General features: G+C 41.5%; 1 protein-coding gene across 7 annotated transcripts in view; it reads right to left on the reverse strand.

The window, feature by feature from the left end:
* LOC102436717 (integrator complex subunit 6-like) overlaps positions 1-12,078 on the reverse strand; it is a 62,352-nt gene extending 50,274 nt beyond the window's left edge. For 4 of the 7 annotated variants that reach the window (XR_002830390.1, XR_002830387.1, XR_002830386.1 and 1 more), the window contains exons 1-2: positions 11,596-12,032; positions 11,377-11,454 (exon numbers count right to left, since the gene is read on the reverse strand). Coding sequence is in view for 4 of the 7 variants with exons in the window: in XM_014458167.2 (XP_014313653.1) it covers positions 11,377-11,454; positions 11,596-11,706 (189 nt within the window). In the remaining 3 variants the exon portion in view is untranslated. Of the gene's footprint in view, positions 1-11,376; positions 11,455-11,595 lie in introns of all 7 variants that reach the window. The other 3 variants (XM_023757720.1, XM_006082058.3, XM_014458147.2) reach the window with 1 other exon arrangement.
* Between the last annotated feature and the right edge of the window lie 335 nt (positions 12,079-12,413).

Genomic DNA, 12,413 nt, shown 5'->3' on the forward strand with positions numbered 1-12,413 from the left:
TCCTACTACTGTCTAGTTATGTGGGTTTCCTTCTGCAGAGACAATGCAAAGAGAGATTGGGGCTTCTGATTAAACAGCAGTGCCTCCAGGCAACTTCAGGCCAATGTAAATCAAAATGTCTTGGTCTAGTTCCGGCTAATCAACTGCTAAAGGTCATAACCAGCTCCCTTCCTCTTCCTTTAGCAACTCCTAATCATTAAAATAGCATCTCCCCCTCAAGTCACACCCTTAATGGAATGCTTTCAGTTTGCAAGTTCTCCTCCCCCAGGCCTCCAGCTCTCCTGGCTTTGTATTTTCTCTTCCTTTTATTAATTGATGTTCTAAAGGCTGGCATCAGGAATGAAGAGACAAATTCACAGGGTGGGAAAGACAGGTTTGGCTGAATCACAGGGATTCTTTGAAAAAATGATGGGAAATAAGTTTATATAGACACTAGAGGCCCAGTGTATGAAATTCGTGCATAGGTGCGGTCCTTAGGCCTGACTGGTGATCAAAGCTAGAGCGTCTGGTGTGGAAGGGCAGGTCCCAGCTGACTTCTGGGCCCTGGGCAGCACCTGGGCCCCCAGGCACACCCACTTCCGCCTGAGTCATTGGGCCCCAGCCTGGATCCCTAGTGCCTGGGAGCTGGGTGGCGGCCCTGCCCCCCGCTACCACTGCTGGTTGTCATCTGCGGGGCAATCTGCTCACCTGCTCCACCATCCCACCATGTCCCGCTCTTGTCGGGGCCCATTGGAGCTGGCAGCACCTCCACTGCCGTCCGCTGCCAGTGCCAGGTCACTGACTCCTGCCATGTTCTGTGCCACCACCTGGTGGTCATCGCACATCATAATGAGTGGTTGAACAATTTGCATCAAGGGGACAATTTGCATATTAGGCTTTTATTATATAGGATATGGAGCAGATCCCAGAGAGCTCAGAATGGCATTCATAGGCATAGGCAGTCTTCTATGGCTTGGGAGGAGGGTTGTGATTTGATAAAACTAGCTTTTTAATAACGTTAACACTTGATGTGGGTAGAGTGTAGGAATTTGGGAGGTACTTGGGAGAGGCACATAGAAGATTGATATAGTAGTCAAAGCATAAAAGGTCAGGACCCAGACTCAAGTGATAGCCCCAGAAATTGAGTTGAAGGAACATATATATGTAAGAGATATTTCAAAGAGATGACAGATGGGCCTTAGAATAAGATGCAAGGACAGGATCTATGGGTGACTAAAAGATGGGGAATATAGAAGAGGGGATAGGCTTTAGAGCCATAAGAGGTCTTGACGTGTTAACTTTGTATGAGCTGATGGCAAGATAGATAGCCAGGTGTAGATGTTTTGTAGTCAGCTAGAGATGCCTGGGCGAGAAACTTAAGATGGAGAGGCAACAGTGTAGAACAAGCATGTCAAACTTAAAGGCTAACATGGGCCAAATAAACAAAGTTTAAGTTTATGTGGGCCGCAAAAAAACAAAAGCTTCAATTTTCATAGAAACGTAGGTTTATTTCCATAGAGACCTGCTGAATACAAAGGGCTAACATAAATGAGTAATCATTAACATAAAATAATAGAATATTTTAATAAAAATTAATATTTTTCTTGAACATTAACTTACCAGTCAGTGAATAACTACACAAATTAATAAACGTAATGCAAATAAACCTATTTTTCTTGTTCTCCAAAAGCGAAATATTTCCTGTTGTGCACACCAAACAAGTCAGTCCAAGACTAATGATGTGGCAATCAGTTGCTAAAATATTTGCTGCTAGTATTAGTGGAGAGAAATGGTGCAGCTGTGCGTAAGGGAAATGAATGCAACACGATTATAGTGATCAGTCATTAGCAAACGTTGTAGTTCATTACTAATCACTATGTATAACAGAATATTGTAAAAATTAAGTTACAAAATTTTTATTAAAATGTTTCTTACATACCGTTATATTGGCTGGACTGCAAAAATATTCATTGTGGGCCACATGCGGCCCACAGGCCGCGAGTTTTACATGCTTGATGTAGAAGGACTATATGAAACATGAATGAGGCAGGATACATTCCACAAGGGAAAGAATTAGGAAGATAGGGAAAGATTTATCAGAGAGAGGGGCGGAGAAACAGAATAGAGGAGGTGATAAGTTTCTGGAAGGAAGGAAGGAATATTAACAGTTTCAAGTGTAGTCAAGGGCAAAGAGAATAAACATTAGTAAATTGGCCCAAGGAGCTATATAATAAATCCAAATACCTTAATAAACCATATTTACTTTTCTCACTAGTACTGTTCCTTACTTGTATATACATAAATGTTTCAAGTCTTCTTTTATTCAATAGCATTCAAGTTCAGAGTTTGGCTCTTGGTTCTAAGTTTACTGAACTACTCAAACTTCAGGGCAGGGTATAAATAATGAAAGAGTAATAGCCACGAAATAATAATCTAATCAGGTGAATATAGTTTGAGATGCAGAACTCTACTTTTTCTACAACATCTGGCACATCAGCACAAAAGTCTTCTGGTTAAGCCCCCAGTGGCTGATTAGGCAGTATCTCCATTCTTTCTCTGAAATCTACCCCTTACCAACCTAACTAAGCAGAAAGAAAAATAAAAGCTATCTGGCTATGGCAGGGGAGTGGCTTGAGGAGAATGGGAGATCTGGATGCAATGAAGATTGCACCATTAGGTGAAGCACAAGCTGATACATAAAACTCCACAAAGGTGGTATGGTGCATTCAGGGTTTTCACAAAATCACTTCTGCTTCCCCTACAGATTGCGGATTAAGATAAACTAAATGGATACTGTGGAGTACATTGAATGTCTTTCTTTTCCCTACAAGAAAAATATTTATCAAGAGATTGAGAAAGTGAAGGTGGCAAATCAGTTTCCAGAGGCCACTGTGATAGCGAAGGATTATCCTGTTGCTTTTTTAGGCTTCCCACTATCTTTCCTATAGGTCAGTGATGGCGAACCTTTGGCTCGGCGTGTCAGCATTTTGAAAAACCCTAACTTAACTCTGGTGCCGTGTCACATATAGAAATTTTTTGATATTTGCAACCACAGTAAAACAAAGATTTATATTTTTGATATTTATTTTATATATTTAAATGCCATTTAACAAAGAAAAACCAACCAAAAAAATGAGTTCGTGTGTCACCTCTGACACGCGTGTCATAGGTTCGCCATCACTGCTATAGGTCTATTCATTTTAGGTCACCACTCCTCAAACTCCACCCCCAAAATATACATACTATCTCAAGTTCCATCAACTAAGAGTTCCAACAATTCCACATCTGTCCCTAAGTAGGGGCATAACTGTGAGACATCAAAGGCCAAAGTGTTTAACAAATGCACTATAATATTCACCTAAGTAGTCAGAGAAATAATAAAAATGGTAACATTGGGGTAATAAATTTTATTCATTGAGTGCTTGCTATAATACCAAACACTGTTATATCAAAAGCAACTATAAACAACAGCAAGACAAGTCTTAAAAACATGCCTCCAGGGCATATATCATAATGAGAAAATACCAGTGAGAAGTTATTAAAAGGAATGTTGTACCATGATTGATAGTAGCTCATTACTTAAGACTCTGGAATAGAGACAGACCTGGGTTACTATTCAGCTGTGTTACTTAACCTCTCTGGGCCCCGGTTTCCTTATCTGTTAAATGGTGATAATAATAGTACCTACAACGTCAGATTGTTGAGAAGATAAATGAAATATGCACTTCATATTCATTGGCACACTGCCCTGTGCATAAGTATTACTCAATAAATGACAGCTACTATCATCATTAGAAAGCTATTATATTATTGTTCATTATTACAAGGAAGTATAGCTATAAATCAAATCATATTGGTAAAAGCTAAATAACACCTTTGACTCTAAGATGGGTTTTAGGAGGAACCAAAACTAGGGCATAAAATAGTTCTACCTCCTATACATGCTATTCATCAGCACATCTCTACTTTCACTCAGCCTCAGAATTAAGCACCAATATTATTCCTTAAAGGGGAGCCATTACAGTAACAAAAAAATCACACAGTCACTTCTGCAATCCTTAATCCACATCTGGCCACCTTTCTTCAATGACTATTCTCAAAACCCTTGATGAGTAGGACTATTTTATTATTCTGATTTCCCCTTGGGCCAGGTCTTTCCGGGTATCACTTTAAGCCCCTCCAGTAAAGTGTGGTCCAGAAAGTGTGCTCAATAAACATATGGTAAGTGAGTACTTAGAATGCTGTACAACCACTGTTAGACTTATCTACCAGAAACACCATTTTGATCATATCGCTACATTGCTGATAACCATCAGACCAACAGTTATCAGTAGGGTAGAAAGGGATTGCCCAAAGAAGCAAGAGGCATTTTATAGATTGACTAGAGCAGGGGTCCTCAAACTATGGCCCGCGGGCCACATGCAAATACAAATATTGTATTTGTTCCTGTTTTGTTTTTTTACTTCAAAATAAGATATGTGCAGTGTGCATAGGAATTTGTTCATAGTTTTTTTTTTAAACTATAGTCCGGCCCTCCAACGGTCTGAGGGACAGTGAACTGGCCCCCTGTTTAAAAAGTTTGAGGACCCCTGGACTAGAGGCTCGGTGCATGAAATTCGTGCACTGGAGAGGGGAGGAAGGTCCTTCAGCCCAGCCTTCACCCTCTAGCAGTTTGGGACCCTTTCGGGGGAATGTCCATCTGCCGGGGATCGAGCCTAAGCCAGCAGTCGGACATCTCTCTTGCAGTCCGGGACCCCTCACTTCTTACCACCCACCTGCTCACTGCTCCTTACTGCTCAGCTCGCTGCTCCTTAGCACTGCTGTGGAGGTGGGAGAGGCTCCCACTGCACTCACCAGCAATGAGCCCAGCCTCCGGCTGAGCAGTGCTCCCCCTGTGGAAGCACACTGACCACCAGGGGGCAGCTCCTGCATTGAGCATCTGCCCCCTGGTGGTCAGTGCACATCATAGCGACCAGTTGTTCTGGTCATTCTGCCATATCGGTCACTTAGGCTTTTATTATATAGATGGAAATGTTCTGCATCTTATTTACATGAATGTACAAAGATATAAAAATGCATCAAGTCTTTAAGATTGATGTATTTTACTGTATATTAATTATACTTCAGTAAACAAAAAAAGGGAACACACATACACTGCTCTTGTAAAAATATGATTCTATTATATTATAAAACCTGAATCTAAGTGAAAATGCTGGCTGTAATAAATATTAAACATCTCAAATTGTTATGGGGATCACCCTCGAGAAGAGTAGTGAAAATGGGAGGGAAGGACTGGGTAGCTTTCACACTCATGTATTACGTGAAATCACCACCCCCCTCCAATTTACTGAGTACCCATTAAAATCTAGACACTCCTTAGGTACATGGGGTCAAATATAGAGAAGTGCAAATGTGTGCACTTAAAGAGCTCCTATTAGGGATACATGAACACTATCACTATATAACATGTTAACTGCTATAGTTAAGGACTGGACAAAGTGTTAAGAAATCACAATGTGAGTTCTTACACTGTTTGGAATGGGGTAGGGCAGAGCAGGATGACTTTTGAGAATGCAGAATGAAGAACTGAGGCACGTCAGGCCAACTAGTGTGTCCCAAGCCGAGGGAAAAACACATGCAATGGCACAGAAGGAAGAGGCAGAGTGAGTTGATGGCCTAATTTCTTTTTTTTTTTAAATGTCATTCAATGTTGTTGTTGTTTTTATATATATATATATATATATATATATATAATTGATTTTTTACAGAGAGGAAGGGAGAGAGATAAGGAGTTAGAAACATCGATAAGAGAGAAACATCGATCAGCCGCCTCCTGCACATCTCCTACTGGGGATGTGCCCACAACCCAGGTACATGCCCTTGACCGGAATCGAACCTGGGACCTTTCAGTCCCCAGGCCGACGCTCTATCCACTGAGCCAAACCGGTTTCGGCAGATGGCCTAATTTCTTATCATGGTTGGCACCTGAGGTCCAGAAGAGAAGAAAGTGGGGAGATACTATTGAAAAAGTATGATAAAAGATCATGAAGGCTTTAGAGGCCAGGTTAAGGAGTTGGGTTTTTATTCTGAAATGTAATGGAAGGCTACTTAAAGATTTTTAGTAGACTTTCTATTTTACTTTATTGTATTTTAAGAATTATCAATTTAGTGGCATAAACATGGAGGAACTTCAGTATAATCATATTTTCTTTATCAATTTATCCATCAGTGGACACTTAGGTTGTTGCCATATCTTAACTATTGTAATTAATGCTGTAGTGAACAAAGGGGTACATACATAATTCAAGTTTGTGTTTTCATTTTCTTCAGATAAATACCCAGAAGTAGAAATGCTGGGTTGCATTGTAGTTCTGTGTGTGTGTGTGTGTGTGTGTAGTTCTATTTTTAATTTTCTAGGAACCTCCATATGTTTTTTTTCTGCAGCGGCTGAACCAATTTACATTCCCACCAACCGTGCACAAAGGTGTCTTATCTTGACAGCCTAACCAACACATCTCTTGTCTTTCTTATGATAGCCATTCTAACAGGTGTGAGGTGATACCTCATTGTGGTTTTGATTTTTAACCCTCTAGTGACTAGTGATATTGAGCATCTTTTCATGTACCTGTTGGGCATCTGTATGTCCTCTTTAAAAAATGTCTATTCAGATCCTTTGCCCATTTATTTTATCCAATTTTTTTGCTATTGATTGAGTTGTATGAGCTCTTTGTATATTTTGGATATTAATCCCTTATCAGATATATGACTTGTAAATATTTCCTCCCATTCAGTAGATGGCCTTTTAATTTTGTTGATGGTTTATATCCTCTTTTATTATTTCAAAATAACTATCATCATATGCTTCAAATGGCCAATGAGGAAGGTGAAAAGGAAGCAAGATCATAAAAGAAACAATTCATCATAAAAGTCAATGCACTGCCTTTGTGGCATTTTAAGTTTTAAATGCCCCTTCCATTCTCTCAGGCTGCTCTCACAGGCCATATTGCTACTGTTTCACCCAAAAGCATTTCTTTGGCTTCCAACCACAATTAAAGACTCCCCTAAAAGTAGCTCCTTTTCCAAATAACACCCATAAAATATACTCAAGGGCATATGAAAATGTTATATTTTAGTTAAAATACCAATAAATGTTAGGAACCGAGATCATAAAAAAAGTTTACCTCCTAAATCTATAAGCCAAAATGCTACTTTTTACTGATACATGTTGACAAAGGCATGCAGATAACAGTAAGCAAAGCTAAAGGACTTGAAAAAGCAAAACTTAAGGGAAATTTTCACTTTTTCAAATGCTCTGTGTTTTCAAATTACAGACTTAGGATGTTTCTTCGAAACAAGTCTTCCTATTTAAAAAAAATCCTTCTGTCCACTATTTATGCATGTGTTTCGCTATTTCTAGAAAAGTGACTTGCTTTTATGTTTAAATAGCATTTCTTCCAATAAAAATTAATTTTAAGAAACTAACTGCTAACATCAAACTATTTTGATTCTTTTTATTTTTTATTGAACTTATTGGGGTGATGGTTCACTTTCTTCTTGATTCCCTTAATTCACCCAAAGTCAGTGGTAGTGACAAGTTTATCTCTGCTATTCAGTGAATAAAAAGAAAGTTTGATTCATAGCAAAACAAAACATATGAAAAGACAGCAGAACCACTGACAAAACTATTATTATACCAAAACCCCACTTTTAAAAACCATGTTTTAGTCTTATAAGGATACACTGGAAATTTTAAAATATTAGTCTCATCCTAGCATACACTAAAGATACCATTGTATAAATGTAGTGTTAACATTTGTGACACTGTGTATATAAAACTTGTCTGCAAAGCAACACTTCAAACAGATGTAGCACAAATGCTTAAATTTCATATGATTTTTATATGGTCCCCCAATCTAACTTAATTCCATCCATACAAAGCTGACTGCAAGTAACAGGTATGACTAATTTTAAAAGAGCACATATCCATGTCCTACGGGGTGTGCAGCAAGAAGTTACTAAGTCCTAGGTGAAATACTATATTCACATACTCAACAGTATACATTAGTGAAAAGTTCCAGTCACAGTAACTTTTCACAACAAGATTTATTGTCAGAGCTTGTAAGTGGATATACTGGGAATAGTTCCATGCCTATTAGGGGAAAAACCTCCCAACTAAATGCACAACTTATGCCTGTAGCAACACCGACAGAATTGAATCGTCTAGTAGGAAAAAACCCTTTCATTTTGCAGTGTTTACAGTTGAATATAACCAAGACCCCCAAAATAAGCAGTTATTTTGAGAAGAGATCAAAACAATTGCCCTCCAACCATAGAGAAATTGAAAAATACGTTTCACATTATTCTGCAGAAAAATAAGCTACAAATCAAACCTTAACATCACTTTGCTGAAAGGACCTGAGGAACTAAGATGTCTGCTGACAATCAAAGAAAAAACTATTTGATAATCAGTGTGACAGAAAACAGACATTTATGGCTCCTAGCTATGAGCAAATGAAAGACTAGACTAACTTTTAAGAAAAATTCCCCAGCTGTTCTAAAATTTCAGACCTTCCAAAATGGCTAGATCCTAACAGCAAAAGAACAAATAGTTACCACATGCTGAGGGGAGGGTTGGGGGTAAGCAGGAGGGAGTGGTTGAAAGAGACTCAGAAAAAGAAAATGCTTCCAAACGATGGCATATCATTAGTAATTCAGGTATAGATAGCAACATGACAAGAACATCATTAAGATCATTAACCATTTCCTAGAACATGTAATTATCATATAAGATTAAAATGAAAAACCCGAATAACCTTGGAAAAACATAAAGACTAAAAACAAAATAATTTATGATTGGTAATTAAAGGTATTACAGAAAGTATCTTTCCATACCTGGCCTACATAAGGAAAAAAGATCAAACTCAAATGGGAAGAATGTTGTTTTTTACTTTAGGAAAAAATGAAGTATGTAAGATGGCAGGATAAAAAGAGCTATCAGATGGAATTTCCACTAAAGACAATATTCAACTTTCCCCCTCTGTTCACAGAACTATCTTGAGCCTCTAAAATACCATGGATAAATTACACAGCCACTAAAAATGTTAAGTATGAAGATTATGTGGCAGCCCAGAAAAATTCATGGGACATTATAGGTGGAAAAAGCAGAACACAAAGTAATATGTACACTGTGATTACAATTCTAGGTAAAAAGATGTGATGATGGTTGTTAAGGGGGTTGGTAGTGAGACTTTCTTTTTCCTTTCCAAAAATTTTGTAAATATTGCCATGAAAGTTTTATGGGTCAAAACCCATTTTTATTTTTTAAAAATTTCTGGTGTCTGTATCTATGAGTTTGTTTATGTTTGTTCAAACCCCTTTTTAAATTATGTGTCTTGGCATTCAGAAAAAATGCTGAATAAGTGGTTCCTTTAAAGAAAAGAAAAGGCACATTGCTTTGTAGTGTATCCTTTAAGTGGCCACACTGTAAATGGTGGGTTCTTATCTGTATTAGTACTCAAGGGGTGTGGACCTTCAGACTTAGGATGTACAAACATCTGCTCTTCTAAGTGGAAGAAATGGTCACACCCTTTTGGAAAAGACATTTTTTAAAAGATTATGGCATTTGGAAAGATGTCTACTTGCTCCATTTTTCTAAATAGATAAAACCAAAACCAAAAAGAAAGTGTCAAAACCAGAAGTTTTTAAAGGGAACCTACTAATCAAACTGTTATTGGGAACTAAGAATTACAAAGTTAAAGCCTCCCTTTTTATCTATTATTTTTCCCCCTTTGGGTTTCTTTCTGAAGGAACACTTTCCTTGACCAACTATTCAGTTTGGTAGTTTCCATTTTTATTTTTTTTTATTTTTTTATTTTTTAAATATATTTTATTGATTTTTTACAGAGAGGAAGGGAGAGATATAGAGAGTTAGAAACATCGATGAGAGAGAAACATCGATGAGCTGCCTCCTGCACATCTCCTACTGGGGATGTGCCTGCAACCCAGGTACATGCCCTTGACCGGAATCGAACCCGGGACCTTGCAGTCCGCAGGCCGACGCTCTATCCACTGAGCCAAACCGGTTTCGGCAGTAGTTTCCATTTTTATAAATACCATACTTAACTGAAACGAATTACAACACATCCAAATGGCACCTCCCCAACACCATTAAGATAATTCTAAGAAAATGAGGACGTCTAGCAAAAGACTTCAAGGATTACAGTAATGCGTTTTTTTAAGGTTCAATATGCAAACAGGACTCTTACGCAGGTTGATTTAATAGTCTGAGTTCTATTTCATGGGGTCACTGCAGGCAAAGCGATTCTTTATCTCCTCTCCATTAGTAACATATATTAACTACCCCATGGAGGTGAAGTCCTCCCTACTTTTCTCCTGTAGGTCAGAATCCTTTGGATCAAATCATCCAATTTTACTATTATAATTGCGCTTAGTCGAGTCCTCTCTTTCCTTCCTTTCTTTTTCACTGGACAAATCCCTCCAAGGCTAACACAAACCTAACATGATGTAGATAGGTAGGCTAGGTCCCTAAAAAGCTCTGCATCCTGTGGGTTCCGACTGGGCATCTCCCCGCCCCACCCCATCGCGGCTAGTCTCAAATGGAACACTAACAGTAGCTAAGGTAACCGAACAATTCGGAAGAAGAAACGAAAAGAGAGTTTCTCTGGTCTAGGGATTGAGAGGCTTGCTCAGAGGACAGATTTTCCATTGGGCGGGGTGGGTTGAAGAAGTGCAAAAGCAGTAGTCTAATCTTCGAAGGCCACTGGCAGGCGCTGCCAAGCTCTCAGCAGGAAGGGGGCGGAGGGAGCAGGAGGAAAGTGGCGAGGGGAGCGGAGAAGAAGCAGCGGAGGGAGGGGGGAGAGGGGAAGCAGCGGGGAGCAGGAGGGGGGAGGAAGGAGGGGCCAGAGGTGGAGCCCGGGCTTCAGGGAAGCCCGCGCGGGCCAGAGCACCTGGGGCGGAGTCGCAGGCTCGCCCTTCCCCTCGGCCACAGCCGCGCGGGGTGCCCCCCGAAGGGGCGGGTCTCTTCCCCTCCCTCCTCTCCCTCCTTTTCATCTCAGCAGCGCCCACAGTCTCCCTCTCTGGCTCATACAAAAGCAAAATGTCCGCCATCTTCCGTGGCCACTGCGGTCGCCGCCGCCACCGGTCAGGCTCTCCTGTGGTTTCTCCCCAGAGCTGCCCCTCCCCTGACCCCGGGCGCCAAAGAGGCTCTGAAACCACCGACAGCACCGCTCAGCCAGCCTTCTGCGCCTCCCCCGCTCCCCCCTACCCCCACGTCCCTCCAGCGACGCAGGACTGCTCTGGCGGGGGCAAGGAAGGGAAGCTGCCCCAGCCCACTGGTTCCCATTCCTGGTCGCCGCACCCTCTCGATGGCCCCTTTACCTTGATGCAGTACGGGGGTTCGTCGTAGGTGACCAGCATGTACCTGTCTCCGCGGCTGGCTGGGTCCCGGGAGCGCAGCTGCGGGAGAGGGATGACAGAGGGGGCCCGCGAAGGGAAGGAGGGAGGAAAGGGCAACACAAACGTTACAGAATCACCTAAATCCACCCCACCCCCACCCCCACGAGAGATCTTCTCATCTCTCCCCTCCCTTCCCTTTACCTTCAAAAATAACTCCACAGCACCTTTGGCAATGTCCAAATAGGAGGTGCCCAAGTCAGTGCGCTGGTTCATAGAGGCGGACGTGTCTATAAGGAACAGCAGGATGGGCATCTTCCTCCTCACCCCTGGCTCTGTTCCCTGCTCTCCTGGCCCTCTTGGCCTCACTGCTGCGTACTGCCACCCGAACCCTCAACTCCCGCAGAGCCAGGGCGCTGAGAGCCAGAGGAGAGAGGGAGACAGGACTGGACAGATGAAACTGCCCCCGGCCTCCTCTTTCTGCAGCCCCACCTCCTTTCCCTCCAAGGGAACTTGAAAGTGTTAGCGTGTGTAGCCCTCGGGGCCCTCCCCCTTCCTCTCTTCTGCCACCACTACTGCCGCCGCCGCCGCTGCCACAGGCACTACTGCCCAGGCATCCGTCCACGCTCACTCAAGCGCTCGCCTCAGACTGAGAGCTATCTATGTTCACGGACACACAACTTCTGTTCGCTCACCTACCACCGGCACCATGTGACCAGAACCTACGCCATTGGCTGCCAATTATGTTTATTTGCATATTCATTAGATGACAGCAAAGGGAGGGATTTGGGCGAACCCTGGGAGTTGAAGTTTGAACCCAGGGAGGGTGTAAGGAGAAATGTTAAGGACCCTCCTTTAAAGGCCTTAGGAGGTGTTAGGATACTTCGGGGGTTGGATGGATTTTCTCTTGCTCTTCAAAGACGATGATTCATTCCAAAGGAAGAGTGAATTTGAGCAACAGTTGTACAAAAGTACAGAAGCAGATGCTTAGATTGGCTGCACAGAAAATGCTTTTTTAACTT

Source organism: Myotis lucifugus, unplaced genomic scaffold (assembly GCF_000147115.1).
Source record: "Myotis lucifugus unplaced genomic scaffold, Myoluc2.0 scaffold_2, whole genome shotgun sequence".
NCBI lineage: Eukaryota > Metazoa > Chordata > Mammalia > Chiroptera > Vespertilionidae > Myotis > Myotis lucifugus.